Below are 18,937 nucleotides of genomic sequence, written 5' to 3'. Positions count from 1 at the left end.
AGTGTCATTTTTTCTTTGGGGATGGTGTGTGGTTCCTTGATTCTCTTGGCTTTTCTGGGTTCTTTATCAGAAAAGGTTTTTTCGAGGCAAATCATCTAGTTTTTCGGTGTTCTTTGGATGATGAGTTTCTCTCCTATTGAGTTGGAGAGGCTTTTTCTGTGTAGAATGAAGATAGGTCTTTCTTGGCTTTTGGTTTGCCTTCCTCCCAGTTTTATAGACGTGACCCAGTTTCCTTTTGAGGTGGATATTTGGAGTGGAGGGGTGGTTCGAGTTCTGCTTGCAACGAATGGACTTCATTGGCTATTGGCTTGCTTCCTTCCTTATCCTTTTGAGGTGGATATCTCTTCTATTGAGGCAAGGAGAAGGAGTGAAGGAGTTCTTTTACTTTTGTCTATAGTGTTGCTGGTGGAGTTGGTCTTTTTTCTCTCTCTTTCATTCTCTCACAAATTGGTCTAGGTTCCTTGTCGGTTCCCAATTTCCCTCTCTATTTTATGGGTTGTGGGAGCCCTTGAAAACCCTCATGCTCTCTTTTGGGAAAGGTTTTGGTTGCCTTTCTTTTTTTGTTGTGCCCTGATGGTTCTATTTAGTTGTCATTCTTTGATCTGGGTTGCTAGTGGGTGTGGAAACCTTTGGTTTTCCACTATTTTTGGTTGTGGAAGCTTTGTTTTTTCCACTGGTTGGCAGGTGGTCCTTGGGCCCAGCCTATTCTTTAGTTTTTGGATAAGGGTTGTTTCGCCTGCTCCTAGTTGTGGGAGATTTGTTAGTCGCATTGGCATGTGCTAGATGCTAGCAATTTTCAAGGGCCTAGGATAGTCAGTTGTTGTTTTTTTTAAGGATAGGTTTTGTTGTGGGAAGCATGAAGACTTTGTTTAAGGTCAAGGGAGCTTGGGAAAACCCTTCTCTACTGGTTCTAGGAGCCATTTTAAAACCCAAGATGATGGTTAGGGGAGCCTTTCAAAACCCAAGTCTGATGGTTAAGGGTGTTTGTCCCTTGAGTTTGTCTTAGGGACTAATTTTTTCAGTCCCGCTTTTGACTGGCTGTTGGTTTTTTGATGACCAATACTTTTAGCAACGATGTATTGGGGGTTCTAGATCCTGTCAAAATCTAAGGGTTTTGGGTCCCTTCAAAACCCGTGGGGTTTTAGGTCCCTTCAAAACTTGTTGTAAGGGGTTTTAGGTCCCCTCAAAACCTATTTATCCTTATCAAAAACACTAGCAAACCTAAAAACTAGAACCAGACACCACACACAGCAAGGAAAAGAAACAAACAAACAAAAACACTAATTTATTTTATCTCATACACTTTAGGTGCTCAGAAGGATTTAGATATCATTTGGTAATTTTTATTTCTAAAATTTTGGTTAAAGGCTTTTCTTTGACTAATTTCCTAATTCAATTGATAAATTGACACTTTGTTGATGATTATTTCTCACCATCTTAGAGAATTATGGTAACATGAAAATAATCCTTTGCATAACTAAATATATTTTTTTAAATCACTAGGTTCTAATGTTTAATGGAAACAAAATAAATATAATGGAAATTCATTTTCTCTTTAAGTATGGAGCTATATTGATCATCAAGATATTTTTAGGTTCTTGACCTCATTAATTTTATTTTCAAAGAATTCAAGTTCTCTTTATGGTAGGTGGTTATCTAGAAAAATAAATTAAAATGACATACTTAATTAGCAGGTCTCTTTTTCTATTAAAAAAAAATAGAAGTTTATGTAAATAATTTGGCAACTACTCATTTTTTCTACTCCACCTACTATGTTCATTCTAAAAATTTGTAGGGAAATTTTTAATACTTTCTCTAAGAATGATTTATGTTTCTATCAAGTGAATTAGTATTTTTTTTATCTCCCTAACAATCTTAGAGGGTTAAGCTTATTCAACAATAAGTTTTACCCTTGTATACATAGTGGAGATCTTATGAAATCGAGAAGGCGTATAAAATATTGATGTATCACTACACCTCAAAAATTACTATGTAAAATATTAGAACCTAGGAATGGATGCATGTCAAAAAAATTCTAAACATAGTTGAACTTTCTCATATCTTACAGTGATATTGTATAAACCCAACCTCTATATTGGAGGATCTATAATTCAAGTAGACTCTACCCTTATAAAATACTTTTCTAATTATATCCCATAATTTAATCATGCTTAAATATCCCTAAAATTCCTAGAAAACTCTATGTTTTGAAGCCGCATGACTCATCTTCTAAAATTTAATAGGTTATGAAAGTTTCAAAACTCCAAGGCTCTCTGAACCAATATTCTACCTTACCTTCTCCACTTTTCCCTTGTCTGTTAGGTCACTATTCTTTATCTCACAACATACCATTCACCCAATATGAAAAATTTGATCTAATCATTGATAAATTTGTGTGATTATGGATTCTATCATTTTGTTAGACTTGTTATGTTTTTCATGTTAGTTGTTGAAGCTTCCAAGTTTATTGTTTCTTTAGAATATTTCCCATCATTAAATTGTCATACTTGATCACCATTTGCATCACTCCTATTTCTACTCAGTCTTTGAACTTCCATAATTTTGATTTGATAAATTTGGGATAGGTCCCAAACTATTACGTAATAACCAATAGGTAGAAGAGAAAGATGTTAGAAGCATTGAGATGATCAAAACTGAAAAAGACAAACACCTTTTCGAGAACAAAAATCTTTTGACTAGAACAACTAACCAATAAGAGACAATTATGTCACCTTGAACGGAACTTGCAATTTTTCTATAGGAACCTTCAAATTTGAAAGAGTAAAAAAAAAAAATTGAATTATATTAAAAAATAGAACATTAAACATAGAAATTTCAAAAATTCTAATTTTATTGTGACTATAACTTTTATACATATTGTAGTGTTCTAGTTGATTCTTATAGTCCCAGTTGGATTATATTTGTCTTGAAGCTTGCATGTAACCGGTTAACTACCAGATGTTCTTTGATGATAATATGAAGATTGCATGATGATTTTCAGAAGCTCTATGGCTTGAATATGATCTGTTTATATGAATTCGCTATGTTTTCTTGTTGTTTGTGTTGTGTCTCTCTCGTTGCATAAGCCGGTTGACTCTTATGAAAATTTTTACCGGTTATGGCTACATCAGAAGCTCAAATTGGGGGCTCAAATGGACGAATTTTGACAAACCCAAATGCATGATAGTAGTACTTAAAGAAATATTTCCAATTATTATTATTTTAATATATAAAGTGTTTATTGTTATTTTTTTTGTTTAGACTAACTAAACATAGGTTTCATACCAAACATCAACTTTTGAGTTCAACGGTTATGGAAAAATAGGAAACAAGTGGAAAAAAATTCTGAAAAATATATGTGCACTAGGTATTGAAGTCCTCTTTCAAACAAAAAAAATATTGAATTTGGATACATACACAACAAGTTATGATCAACCAAATGAACATATGTCAAAATTACAGTTAAGTTAACTTCAAAACTTTAGAATCTACACGCAAAATATCACAAATCACTTGTTCACATCATCTACAAATTCCTTATGGTTTAGCAGTAATAAGTATATGAATGTGAGGTTTTTTCTGAAAATAAAAATTGAAATGAAAAGTGTAACCCACTATTGTCAATTCACCCCATATTATTCACATTTTTTGAGTAAATATATTTAAACTATTATAATTATATTAAATATAAATTATCTAACATTTAATAATTATCAAAGTTATATTCACTAATCACAAAATAGTATATTAAAGAAAACATATAATTCATAAAATCTTATACATATTTCACTCAATAATATTAAAAACTAATAATAACTTTCAAATAAAATATGAATATTATAAACTTTAGTTTTAAATTAAAGAAAATAAATTATTTATTTCACAATTTGAACTTATTTTAAATATTAATACCATGCTAAATTGTGTTGAAATTCACTCATACCATTTGAACTTTTCCCTCATTAAAGAAACGTACATGAAATTTTATAGTGCGTGGGGATACAAGGAACCTATAAACATGTGACGATAACGAAAAATGTCAATTTATAATACTCCAGAAGGTCAATCCGCGTGTGGTGGGAACATTCTTTTCTATAACAGTTAAAATAGGCGTCAACTCCACAAAATAATAAACATGAGAGCAGTTTGAATCTCTTAATTTATATACATTTGTAAATGTAATACTACAGGAGATCAACTCCTATCGTTAGCTCACGTGTGCAGGGCAAACAGAACCCAAAATAGGAGTCAAAATATGTAGCTTGTTCATTCATCCTGTATTACTTTCTTTAAACAGATTTTGAACAATTTGTTAAAATATTCATTAATCTATATAATCAATCAACATTGTTAGCTCTTCAAAAGGCTCATTTCACATGTGCTCAATAATGCTATCAAGCATAACTATGAATGATTTATTTGATTTTCATATTCAATATAGAAACTTAAATCAAATTAAATATAGAAAGTTTTCATTGTATTTGTATGAATTATTCGTGGTAAAGAGTACTTGATTTAATGAGAAAGTTCATGTTGTAGGCATCTATATGATGCTGAATTCAAATCTTTAAAAAAAGAAAAAAATACTTACAATTAAAAGGGGGCTGCATTTTTAATCTTATAGTTATGCAAGGAGTTAAATTCTTTATTAATTCTATTAAGATTTGTGACATAGAACAAAATACTGCTATAATAGTGAAGAAAATATTCGATTTATTGAAAAGTATTAACTATACAAAATAAGCTCTATTTTTTAATGGAGAAACTTGTCAATCTAAAAATAAATAAATTAGACCTATATTATATTAAAAAAAAGTTTCAGCTCATACAATACATAAGAACCTAAACCCAAAACAACCAAGCAGCATAAGCACCAAAAAGAGAGTGCTTATAATTTAAGAAGCATTAATAATACAAAATTAAAGCTTTCTGGAGTAAGAATGGATAAGGTTGCAACAACTATCAACCTAAAGGAAACTATTGTGAAAGAAGGGAAAATCATAATCAAAAAGTCTTTTTAGAAGGAAATGCATACAACCATTGGCAATGCAAAGTGGTAGTGATTGAATAGCACAATGGAGGATATGTGTCACTAAAGGAGAGGTTGGTATCGATTAAACATGATCATCTTTAGTCTCCCCATTAATGCTTAATGAGCCAGCCAACATTCGTCATTTATCATATTTTTTTAAAAGCTTCTTTTGTAAATGTTTCGGTTAACTGTTTCAGTAAGGATATCGGCAAGTTGATAATTGGTTTTGAAAATTTTAATTCAACCAGTCTCCGAGTCACAAGATTTCTCACAAAATGATATCAAGTATCATTTTATTTTTTCTATTACAAAAGACTAGATTTTTGGTGATGGCGATTGTTGAATTATTGTCATAGTATATAACAGTTAGCATTATTTGTTTTTGGTTTAAATATATCATAATTTTGCTCAAGAATATTGCTTGACAAGAAGTTGATGTTGCCTCAATATACTCAGCTTCAGTTGAAGATAATTTTCTAATTCGAGTTATGCATGAGTATGCATGTGGCTATTTCTATTTTGAGCCACCCTTCAATGAATACAAGACCTCTATTTATTGAGGGAATTGTAATGCTTTATTTGTCACTGACTTTTCGATTAGTTGATCCTTGATCATGTGATCAAGAGGCTTTTTGTGTATTCAATTTGAATTAATAAAGATTCATGTGTGTTAACAATTTTTGTTATTGCTACAAAGAAATTTATGGGTCTCTTTTATTTTCTTCAATTGCTATCATGTTTCCTAGGTTAAATTGTTGAAGAGAATTAGGTCATTAGTTTGAAGCTTCTGCTTGAAAAATATCAATGGTTTTGTTTGCAGGTTAGTGCAACAAAAAAAATAAATAAATAAAGGTGGTGAAGTTATAGTTATTATGAACACAACTTAAAGTTAGAAGATTGATGCTATAGTGATGGCATAAAGCAATTTAATAAAGAGATAAATGTTCCATTATAAACCAAAAGAGATCTATATGAATAATTCCCAAAGGGAAGCCACCCACATTGAAAGGGTGAAGTATTTCCAAAGCCATTGAAGGAGTTGTGGACAAGAGATAAAGGATATCACTGCCACTATTAAAAAGGGGATCCAAGCCTTAGGATAAGCTTGAAGGAGTTAGAAACTCATTACTATTGGATAAAGAAGGAAATTTACAGTCTTGATGATAACAAGTGAAGTCGATCTTCAAAGGATGAGATCAAAGATTCCAAAAGGAATAAGTCGCAGAACTGGATTGAAGCCACTTGTGAAAAATGTGAAGCCCTCAAGTTGTGAGGAAGTCAAATTAAAGCTTAAAAAGGCCATGATGTTTTGTTAAAAATCATTGGAGCCCTCTATAAGAGAAGAGGAAGCATGGACCCTTGAAGGAGTCCAAAACATAATTTGTGAAAGAGAGATCACCACATAATGCAGTGTGGTAGGAGATAATCCCATTAAAGTTAGAAGAATAAATAATGGGTTTTGAGTCAAATCCACTAGTATAAAGGGGAAATTGTTGGAGTAGCAATTTTTCCCACATTATAGAAATTAGAAAGAACTGTAGTCTTGCCAAGTTTATATAGAAACTCTAAAAATATAATTTTCTAATTTGAGTTATGCATGAGTATGCATGTGGCTATTTATATTTTGAGTCATCATTTAATGAATACAAGACCTCTATTTATTTAGGCAATTGTAATGCTTTATTTGTCTCTGATCTTTCGAGAGGCTTTTTGTGTCTGGGTATCTTTTATTTTCATAATTTTTGTGATCTATAGAACCAACCCAATCACTATCTATATACCCAATTAAACCAAAACCATCTATAGGTACATATAAAATGCCAAAATTAGTTGTACCCCAAACATACCTTAAAACCATTTTTAATGAACAAAAATTAACCTTACGTGGATTTTGCAAAAACCTTGAAAGAAAACTAATGAAATATGCTATCTTGTTTAGTATTTATTAAATACATAAAGGTTCCAACCAAACTAAACTAATGTTGCATATAATTTTTTAGAACCATGATCGTTGATCAATTTTTCAGTCATGTTCAAAGGTATGTTCATGGGTTTGAAATTTTTCATCTTGTACTTATCAAGTAAACTATTAGCATCTTTAGTTTGTAAAATGACTATATCACCATTTATTTGTCTTACCTATATCCAAATAAAATAATGCATCAAGTCCAAATTAGTCATTTCAAACACATTTTTTCTACCATGTTTGAATTCTTCCATTAACTCTTCATCATTTCCTATAAAAATCAAATCATCAATATATGTACAAAATTTATGTCACTTATACATTAAAATTTCACATATAATGTGAGCTCACTTTCATTTATTTAAAAATAAATAAATTAAAACAACTATCTATCCTACTCTACCATGCTCTAGGTTCCTATTTGACTTCATAAAGTGCATTTTTCAACTGATAAACCTTTTGTTCTTGTCCAGCAATCTGATAACCAAGTGGTTATTCTACAAACACTTCCTCATTTATATAACCATTTAAAAAGGTTGTTTTAACATCAAAATAATAAACTTTCCACTAATATTGGTTAGTTAACTTGAAATATTCTTACAGTGTCTAATCTAGCTCAACAAGAGAATATGTTTCAGTATAGTCAATACATGGTTGTTGAGAAAAAAAATTGCCACTATTATTTCTTTATGTCTTTCAATGGATCCATCATATTTGAATCTAATTTTTTAGATCCACTTCAACGGAAAGACATATTTTTAAATGGAAGATCAAAAAACTCTCATGTTTCATTTTTCTCAATTGAAGAAATTTCTTCATTCATGGATTTAATCCACAATTTTTTTTTGTTGCATCCTCAAATCGCCTTGGTTCAACTTGAACATAAGATAAAAATATAAATTTACATTTGAATCATGAATAGTAGTTCCTTCATAATTTTTCTTAAGACTTTTTACCTTTCTTGGAGGAGGACTCGAGCTAGAGGGACTAGATGGAATAGGTTGTGAGCTTGGTGAAGGAAATGCAATAGGAATTGTGTTACTAACTAGATCAAGAGAATAATTTGGAACACCTAGTTCCAAATCAATAATTGCTTACTTTTCCTTGTTCAAAATTTAATTCCAATGCTTTCAACAAATATAACATCTCTACTAATAATTAGTGTAGACACCTAAAAGTTGCACAATGAATTAAGTTAATTTTATAGTTGAGGGCATGTTTTATAGTTGAGGGTAAGATATAGATTTACCCTTTTTTATGTGTTTTTTATAATATTTTGTTCTATCAATGATAGAGAGGTTGTGTTTTATAGTTGACTGTAGATGTGGTATATTCATCATCTCTTGATTTTCCCTTGGTCTCTTATACCATTTGAATGATTCTATTGATGTAATTCTTGTTTGGGTTATATTCCCTTATCTACCCTTACAATTCTATAGTAATTCATCCTATTAGACCACTAGTAATGTTCTTGATCAATTATTTAGGGTGAACATAGTCTTTAAGAATAGTAATCCTATCTCATTTGCATGTGTCTTAGTGAAATTGATCTATCAAAATATTTACTAGTGATGTTGTTTTACTAGTTAATGATTATGGTCTAAGATGGTATTTGTTTGTGATTTAATTATGAGCGTGTATGATGTTCACCAAAATATAATGAAAACATTTACCTTACCCTTTCATATGGTATCCAAGCTACTTGAAGTAGAAAATGTGGAAAAAAAGTTTAGGTTATACATTTTCATCGTCCAACCAACGTATCGCCTGTGTGGATCTAATATGAATCACGTCTTTATTGAGGCTGAGGAGGAATTGATATTTTTATTAATCAGTTAGGCATGTTGGACGTATGATGAGCAGTATATGACTAGACTTATAGGTGTAAAGATGGCATTCTCATCTTGATTTCCGAGGCAAAATTTTTATGTTGCAACTAGGTTTTGTGCAATCACCATCTATCTCCAACTTTTTGGTACACAAATACCATTCACTTTCTTCCCGTTCTTCTTCCTTGGACATCCAAAAGACTAGACGCGTTCAAGGGATTTGCATTCAATATAATAAATGGATGTTCTTGAACGTGTGATAGGAATCTGTTCCTACACCTCAGATCATATCTTTTTTCATTAACTTCGGTGTATCAAAATATATTGGCAGGAAAGGTTCCTATATAGAAAGAGATTGTCTAATTTAATGCATATTTTTGTGCTTTGTTCCTCTTTTCATAGATTTCACAAATTGCATGATGCTCTTTAGGTGGAGGAATTAGTTAAATCCAGGCGATTTCAACATTAACTCTTCCATTATTGACAAGCCTTTGAAAAATAGATTTTTCCATGTTACAACTTGTGTTTTGTTACATTTAAAATCTGCAATTTAAGATATTAAGATATATGGGTATTGGACTAATACATTAGGTGTTGAGGAAAAATTTGGAAAGAAGGGAGCATAACAATAAGGTAGTTACAGGTGGTTGCAAAAGTATCAAAAGTTGCAGCCTTGTTTGTTTTGTTGGTAATTTAAGGCTTTTTTGTTCTATTACATTTTGGTTTATTGTATGACTACTAATTTAGTTGTGGCTGCAAAGTTATTGGTGTTGTGATTTTGTTTTTCTTTCTTTCTACTATGGCCTCCATTTGATGGTGTAGATAATGGGGGATTAAGTTAAGCTTGCAAAGAGTAAAGAGTAGCAGAATGGAGATACATGTTCAGAAGGGGAGTAGATTGTATGAGGGGTCTTTAGAAAAGTGAAAAAATATGTGGATGAGCAATGGGGACGAGGTTGTCAAGAAACTATATGACCTTTAGCCTATCCCATGGTAACCCATTTATCAAATGTGATGAAGGCAGTACACCATTTATTTTTTAATGTTTGTGGTATGGTTGATTAGAAACTGAAAGATGAATTAGATGAGTGAAACCAATTTTTTTAATATTTGTGGTATTAAGGTTGATTAGAAACTACAAGATGAATTAGATGAGTGAATTAAAATAATTAAAGCTATTATTGAGCCTAAGGACCATGTTATTTGTGCATTATTAAGTGGTGTTGAACTTTTTTATTATTGCAAACTATCCAAGATGTATTTGTTACACTTGTGAAAAAATCACTATGTTGGTGACAAATTCATCATGACTGAAATAATTTTTCAACATATAAGAACCAATAGAAACATCACATAGAATAGACTAATTAATTACAACTTATTTTTTCCAAAGCTTTCATGTTGTTGTCTCATGTCATCTAATACACCTTTTAGCATCAAATTGCATATTTCTATTTCAAAATATTTTCAAAGTTTTTTATTAAGTTAAATTCAAATATTTTTATAGATGAGTGAAATAGACCACCACATTCTAAGAGAGGAACAATATCTAAACTTTACTTTAACTAGGTGGAGATTGAGGATCACTATATTTTAAAAGTATAATGATTTATGAGACACAAAAAAAGCTATCTCTGTAAGGACTTGTGCAATTGTTAATATAAGAACTAGCACCACCCTTCTTTTTTTTTTTCAATTATAATGGGTCAAAACATATATTTGAATCTCTATACATAAAGAACTAATAAAGAAGACATAAGATCTAAAAATGTAAGAATAATATAATATAACATATATATTCTAACCAAAAAATTACAACTAGCATGACTTTAAATTATCAATTTTAAAATATATATAGACTTTACCATCAAACCTATTATTTTTATTATTATTTATAAATACTTAAACAAATCAATTTCAAATCCAATTGCCATTCACATGTTTCACAATATTAACAATTTATGTTACATTCAAATCCCTTGAGAAGTATTGTATTGAACAATAATTGAATTTGACTGGTTCTAGATTCTACTTCCAACGTGGAAGAAACTCACAACTCCGAAAAGAGCAACAACCACCTCTAATACAATTACTAAATTAGAGATGAGTAGCGAAGGGGATTCAGGAATGGAAACAGCACTGGGAGATCTGGGAGAGTATACAAGCTTCCCATCTATGCGTTTCACTATTTCTTTATTTCTCCGTGTCCACCAGTAAGAAGGAATTTGAAGCTCTCTAATCAATAAGTCGGAATTCTTGTTGACCAGAGCTGGATCTCTTCGTGGCAATTTGAAAGGCAGATTGTTATTCTGTGGAAGCCCATCTACTAAGTGGAGATAAACTTCTAAATTGTGAAAGCTAGAAGGATTATAAGTTTGCTTCAGCACTTGTGATTTGCTGCTATCCAAAGTAATCTCGATTCCCACATGAACATATGTCCATGGACACCAATGCAGAATTCTGGTAAGCCAACCCATTTTCTCATTCACGATAATCCCAGGAACTTTAGGAACCAAATCCTTTTTATTCACCAGCCGTAGCACTTTGACTCCAATCTCGTCAACGTGTTGAGCAAATGATAAGTTTCCCACACGTGGAGAGGCAAAGGCAAACACCGTGACAGGTATTGACCGAATGTAATTTTCATTCATCACCATCTGTTTTATGTCATATGCACTTATGGTTGCCAGCGCAGCTCCCAAGCTGTGTCCAGTGAACGTTATACTTACATCATCTTTGAAAATATTCAATAACCTTTTTATTTCAGCCACAACAATCTCTCTTGCACTGAGCCTAGATCTTCCGGATCCTTCATCTACTGAGGTATAACATGTTAAAAATCCCTTCTCTATCCGAACATCAGGTTTGAAAGTAGATTGGATGTTGGATTTTGTACTGGCCGATAGAACAGCAGGAACTAATATGTCTTTGAGATTTTGCATCCATTCATGGGGTGTTTCCGTGCCTCTCCACGCAACAACTATATCACGCCTACCCAATCTTTTTATCTCATTTGGGTCTGTGCAAACAGCAATAAATCCCATCCAAGCGCCGGTATCCCTCCATTTCTCGCGGAAATACGATTTTAGGGTTCCAGTATTGGCGTATATATATTCGGTGACTTGATAACCACGCCCACATTTCACAGAACCCAATCTCTGTCCTAGTGAGCTTTTGGAGCGCTTAGAATTCCCATAGTATTGGGAAGACCGAGTATTATCAAATGTGTCGTAGCAGTGCTGTGCAAAATCACCATATCTGAGTATCTCTGCTTTGAGAAGCGGATGAATTGGATCAAGCAAGCCCTTCCAGTTATTTGCACCCTGGATGTCTCGCCACATATCACCAATTTGCAATATCGCATCCTCATTCAGTTCTTCACTTTCTGGATAGCCATTACCAAGACCTAATGCGTAATTTGCCATAGATTATTATAACTATGACACTTGTCTATTTGCAACACAAGTTTTATTCGAATTGAACTTACAGAGATTCGAAGCGCTACCAAGCAAAATGAAATTTGAACTGCTGAGACGTTGATCAGTTGGCGTTTAGATTATGTGATGTAAACGCAGAATGGAGTGCAGTATATATATTGTGTATTCTGAATATTAAAAGCTACCATTCTTAAATAGACTCTTCAACGTACAGCTGGGTGAAATAGTGGGTGCGATTCAAACCTTCCGTTCTCAACACATATAGTCATCCATCTCGCTGACCTAATCATCCATCTCAAGTTGCTAAAGAGACTGTGCACGCGTTTTGGCCGAGCATTACTGTTTTAAACAGTATAAGCGTGAACTTTTTCTCCACTAATTCCCAACTAATATAAAATAAACAAACTGGCTAAAACAATTTACAGTAGCTATAGATTATTGATCTTAAAACGCTACTAGAAGTATTGCAAAACAAAAAAAAAAAAAAAAATTTAATAGTAGGCATTACATGATTAAACGAATTAATTGGACTAATTAATAACTACTTGTCTTTAATGTATTCCAATCTATTGGTTTGATCACACGTAATGTTTTGTAAGGTAACATTTCTGTAGATTCGGTATGGTATGACTGCCGATTTTAAGAGGCCATTCCAAAATATGCGTCCAGTCAACATAATTTTGTATAGGAAGCTGCTCAGTGGTTATAGATAATGTTTTATATTTAATTAAGAGATTGTGTTTCATGGTTTTTAGGTAAGTCTGTTTTTTAATTATTCTGAATCAAATTGTATTTTGATTGAGATGCTCTTAATTATTTTTTATTGGTTACAATATACAAATGAAAAAACTCAATTTGTAGAATTTAACATCTTCATCTAAACTAACTCCTAAATTCTAATACCTTGATAAATAATTTATAATGTCTTTTACAATATGTTTCTATCATTAAATTTTAAATGAAATAATGCATTTATTATGCTAGCAACATTCTATAATGGTAGCAAGTTATAGAGTCTCACATGATGATGATGTATATAAAAATTTTAGACACTAGAATTATTCACCTAATTATCATCATATTATCTATTAATTATTAATCATTAATTTAATATCTACTAATCATTTCTTGATAATCACATTTAGCATCATTTATCTTCTCATTAATTAATTATAAATTATTAATTTATTTATCTATTTAATTAAATGTGAGCTAATTATCTATTTTAAATAAAGATTTTATTTTTGTCTCACCAAAATTAACTCTATCTTCTCTTATTAGTTAACTTCATCTTGTTTCAAAATCTTATTCTTCTTCCATCAATTACTTCATATTTTAGAAAAACGTTATTTCTCAATTAGCGTTAAGTCCACCTTTGAATGGAAATTTATTCTTGTCGTTGATCTATTTATTAAATCAAATACTTTATTTTTCTCCCCTCATGAGTTCAACCTAGAAATAATTTATTTGACTCCACAACATATTTAGTTAACTTTGTTCCCCAATCTTATCCTCAACTTTCATCTTATATTATTTTGAAAGTCTATAAATATCCTCAGTTCTTCATTTTCATCAATCAAACTTAATTAAAATTATCTCTATCAAAATAAATATCAATTAAATATAATATAATGCTACCAAAGTGAATCCACATTCCTTAAGAAGAAAGTCACTACAACAAGCTCAATCTCCAATAACATGTGGGTTTATGAAGGGGATTACTGAAAAGTTTAACAAGTTGGATGTGTTGGGGAAAGATGTGGAAAATATCAAACAAGCTATTGGTTTTTTGTTATATCATGATACCCTTGGTATATCAGTGAGAACTCATCATATACAAGTTCAATGGACCAATTATCCCCTATTGATCAAATGTCCAAGTTAGAAAATAAAAAAATATGCCTAAGTGTTCTTTTGTCAAAAATCGCATTTTAGGCTTCCACCTTTCATCTTTCCATTATACTCAACACATCTCGGAGGCCCCCTCCTTGCTTTTCCATTCCTTTTTTCCTAAGTATTTTACACTTCGTGAATTAGGTGTTTCTTGTAACATTTTTCTTCTTTAAGGAAAAGGTGACGTAAGACCATGAAGCCTAAATTTAGATTCCTTTTCCTTCACCTTTTCCCTTTCATTGGACATCTAGAATCGAAGGTTAAGTTAAACTTTTCATTTGGAAAAGTTAAACATAACTTCCTACTTTTAATGCCCAATGTCCCACCACTTTATTTTCCCTTTCCTTCTGGGCATTAAGGGATGGGGGTAACCTTGACCATTTCCATTTTGGAACAATTCAAGGCAATACCCAAAACCCAATATCTATTAGTTTGTCCATCTTCCCTTTTGGTCATCAGGAGTCATGGATGCACATTGAACCTTTTACTTCGGAAGAGGTTAAGGTGATCCTTGAATCTTGATGCCCATTCTTCTTCCATCCATTCACCAAGCCTTTTCATGGTTGAGGTTCAGTATTCCCCTCCAACCTTTCTAATTGTGGGAGGTTCATAGATTAATCCCAATGCCCAACCAAGATTCCCTCCTATTTTGCTTTCACCCTCTCAACCTTTGAACTTTAGGGGTCCCCTTCTTTGTTGGCACTTTGTAGTGATGCTTCCTTAGGCATAATTATCTATCCTCAATTACCATCACTACTCTATTGGTATTTTGGTATGGTTTTGCTATTGATGTCAACACCTACTAAACACTTATCAACTCTAGCACTTTGGAGAATCAGCAACATTCACCGGCAAGCAAGTGATTTATGCACAATCACTGGTATCTAGTACATCGGCAAGATATAATGATCACTGGCACTTGGAAGGTCATGGAAAACACTTGGTTATGTCGAAGACATCGTGTGGACACCTTGTCTTAGAGTTTTGTTAATTGGTATATTCGTATTTGCATATTTGTTGTTACCGACAAATAGGTCCAGGTTACATCGGCGGGTTTATCTTTTCCAGATCAACATGGCATGCTATGGAGATGACTTATTGTTGTTGTAGATGCATTGAGCTGACATGTTGAATTGGTTATTGCATCGTGTATTAACTGATTTGTAAATTAATTTTATTGTATTATCCTTTAGAGCCAACCTACTAAAATTGATCTTAGGGTATGGTATAAATGTAAGATCTTATTTGTAAGATCGAATGTGAAAATGAGAAAAAGGAATGTGTGAAGGTATATGTGAGAATAAGTAGAGCTATACACGCAGACATCATTTGAAGGTTGAAGGAGGGTTTTTGTGAAGATAATCAGAACTACACCGATACTGAATCCAGCATATGAAGATGCTATTTTGAGTAGTACATTTTTATTGGATTTAACCATCCAATTGTAGTCAGTGTGACTCCCATTTTGTGATTGAGCAGTGAGCTCTAGGCGCTTGGCCTTTCTGCATGTGCAGACCCTATTTGTATACACTTATTATCTGCAGTAGTATCATCTGATTGTGGGTAAGGTTTCCCACCGTGGTTTTTCCCTTTACAGGGTTTCCACGTACAAATATTGATGTTATGTGTTGTGGATGACTTTGTCTTTTTGTTTCATGCATTAATCCTTACCGGTATTGCAATTAACTGTTAAAACTATCTACCGACATATTAGACTAGTTTACCGATATTAAGCTTTAAGTTGGTTTAATTTTTTTTGGTTTGAATTTATTAGACAACTGATTCACCTCCCCTCTCAGTTGTCTCCAGGACCTAACAATTGGTATTAGAGCTTAGTCCTCTTTTGCAGAAGTTTAACAGCTTGAGGAGATCCAATGCCTACTAACTATTTCAAAAAGGACAGTCCTAAACTTGATGGAACCAACTATGGCATATGGAAGATCAGAATGGAGACACATCTAAATTGCATTGGAAAGAACATCTGGGATGTTACAAAGAATGGTTATACTGCTCCTACTCAGAGTTAGCCCAATCCACCTAACTTGACTAAAGATGAAGAAAATGATTGCAAAGCAAGAGAAGCACTTTTGAGTGCATTATCTGATCAACAAATCATGGGACTATTAGATAGGTCTACTGCTAAAGCTATTTGGGATCATTTTGAAACACTGAATGAAGGAGATTCCACAGTCAAAATTGCAAAACTTGAAAGTTTCCGGGTCAAGTATGAACATCTAAAAATGGAAGAAGATGAAAATTTTTTTGCTTTTATGGAAAGAGTAAATGAGATTGTTTTGGGTATTAAATGTTGTGGAGGAACCTTAAGTGAGGATGAAATTGTTTCAAAATTTTTAAGAGGATTTCCACTGGCATATAAAATGAAAGTGACTGCTATAAATGAGTTAAGAACAATGCCTAATACATCAGTAACTAGGGATACATTGATTGGAAAACTTTCAGCTTTTGAAATTGAAGAATTTGATCCTGTTGCTACTATAAAGACAAATTTAGCCTTTAAAGCATCAACATCATTTGCACCATCATTTGACAAATCTGATTGGAAAGCCTTTTATGCAAAAGAACTTGAAGAAAGCAGAAAAGAAAATGAAGAACTTGAAGAACTTGAAGCACTATTTGCAAGGAAAATGCCTAAAGGTCCAGTTGGAAGTAAGTATGAAGGTAAAGCACCCTTTAAATGTTTTAACTGCAATAAGATTGGTCATATGGCTTCAAGATGCCCCGATAGACATGCTAGACTAAGAGAAGAAGCTAGAAGAACATACAAACCTAACCTTGAATATCAAAGATACAGATTTAAGAAGATTAAAGACAAATCTTGTTGCATTGCTGATGAAGGAGTGACTGATGATTCTGATGAGGATCCGGCAGACAATGGATGGGTTTTTGTTACTATAACAGAAGATCAACCGGCACCTACTACTCAACCGGTAGAACAGGCCTTGGCAGCTAAAGTTGAAGTAAAAGATGAGTGGATCATTGATTCAGGATGCTCACATCATATGACAGGAGATAAAGGTAAATTCTTGAACTTTCAAGAATACAATGGAGGCTTAGTAAGATTTGGAGATGATAAAGCTTGTTTGATCAAAGGTAAGGGTACAATATCTCTTGATGGTAAACATAACACTGACAATGTTTACTATGTTGAAGGTTTAAAGAATAATCTTTTGAGTGTTGGTCAATTAGTTGAGAAAGGATTTCAGCTACAATTCAAAAATGAAAAATGAAAAATCATAAATAGAACTAGTTTGGAAATTGCAACCGGTAATCAGACTAGAGGTAATATCTTTCATTTGAATAAGAGTGAAAAGACATGCTTGATTGCACATATTGATGAAAGTTGGCTATGACATAAGAGACTCTGTCATGTAAACTTTGATAGAACAGTAGGAACTAATATGTCTTTGAGATTTTGCATGCATTCATGGAGTGTTTCCGTGCCTCTCCACGCAACAACTATATCACGCCTACCCAATCTTTTTATCTCATTTGGGTCTGTGCAAACAGCAATAAATCCCATCCAAGCGCCGGTATCCCTCCATTTCTCGCGGAAATACGATTTTACGGTTCCAGTATTGCCGTATATGTATTCGGCGACTTGATAACCACGCCTACATTTCACAGAACCCAATCTCTGTCCTAGTGAGCTTTTGGAGCGTTTAGAATTACCATAGTATTGGGAAGACCGAGTATTATCAAATGTGTCGTAGCAGTGCTGTGCAAAATCACCATATCTGAGTATCTCTGCTTTAAGAAGCGGATGAATTGGATCAAGCAAGCCCTTCCAGTTATTTGCACCCTGGATGTCTCGCCACATATCACCAATTTGCAATATCGCATCCTCATTCAGTTCTTCACTTTCTGGATAGCCATTACCAAGACCTAATGCGTAATTTGCCATAGATTATTATAACTATGACACTTGTCTATTTGCAACACAAGTTTTATTCGAATTGAGCTTACAGAGATTCGAAGCGCTACCAAGCAAAATGAAATTTGAACTGCTGAGACGTTGATCAGTTGGCGTTTAGATTATGTGATGTAAACGCAGAATGGAGTGCAGTATATATATTGTGTATTCTGAATATTAAAAGCTACCATTCTTAAATAGACTCTTCAACGTACAGCTGGGTGAAATAGTGGGTGCGATTCAAACCTTCCGTTCTCAACACATATAGTCATCCATCTCGCTGACCTAATCATCCATCTCAAGTTGCTAAAGAGACTGTTTACGCGTTTTGGCCGAACATTACTGTTTTAAACAGTATAAGCGTGAACTTTTTCTCCACTAATTCCCAACTGATATAAAATAAACAAACTGGTTAAAACGATTTACAGTAGCTATAGATTATTGATCTTAAAACGCTACTAGAAGTATTGCAAAACAAAAAAAAAAAACAATTTAATATTAGGCATTACATGATTAAACGAATTAATTGGACTAATTAATAACTACTTTTCTTTAATGTATTCCAATCGATTGGTTTGATCACGCGTAATGTTTTTCAAGGTAACATTTCTGTAGATTCGGTATGGTATGACTGCTGATTTTAAGAGGCCATTCCAAAATATGCGTCCAGTCCACATAATTTGTTATAGGGAAGCTGCTCAGTGGTTGTAGGATAATGTTTTATATTTAATTAGAGATTGTGTTTCATGGTTTTTAGGTAAGTCTGTATTCTGAATCAAATTGTATTTGATTGATTTTTTATTGGTTATTGTGATCAGTATATGTTTATACCGATTTCGGAGAAAATAC

At 32.7% G+C, this 18,937-nt stretch overlaps 1 protein-coding gene across 1 annotated transcript; it reads right to left on the bottom strand.

Moving 5' to 3' along the window:
* Positions 1-10,848: 10,848 nt before the first annotated feature.
* LOC131033510 (phospholipase A1-Igamma3, chloroplastic-like) lies at positions 10,849-12,252 on the bottom strand. The gene has a single exon (XM_057964740.2). The coding sequence runs from the start codon at positions 12,250-12,252 to the stop codon at positions 10,849-10,851; it is 1,404 nt and encodes a 467-aa protein (XP_057820723.2).
* Positions 12,253-18,937: the final 6,685 nt, after the last annotated feature.

Source organism: Cryptomeria japonica, chromosome 9, assembly GCF_030272615.1.
Source record: "Cryptomeria japonica chromosome 9, Sugi_1.0, whole genome shotgun sequence".
Lineage (NCBI taxonomy): Eukaryota > Viridiplantae > Streptophyta > Pinopsida > Cupressales > Cupressaceae > Cryptomeria > Cryptomeria japonica.
This window is presented reverse-complemented; position numbering and strand designations above follow the sequence as displayed.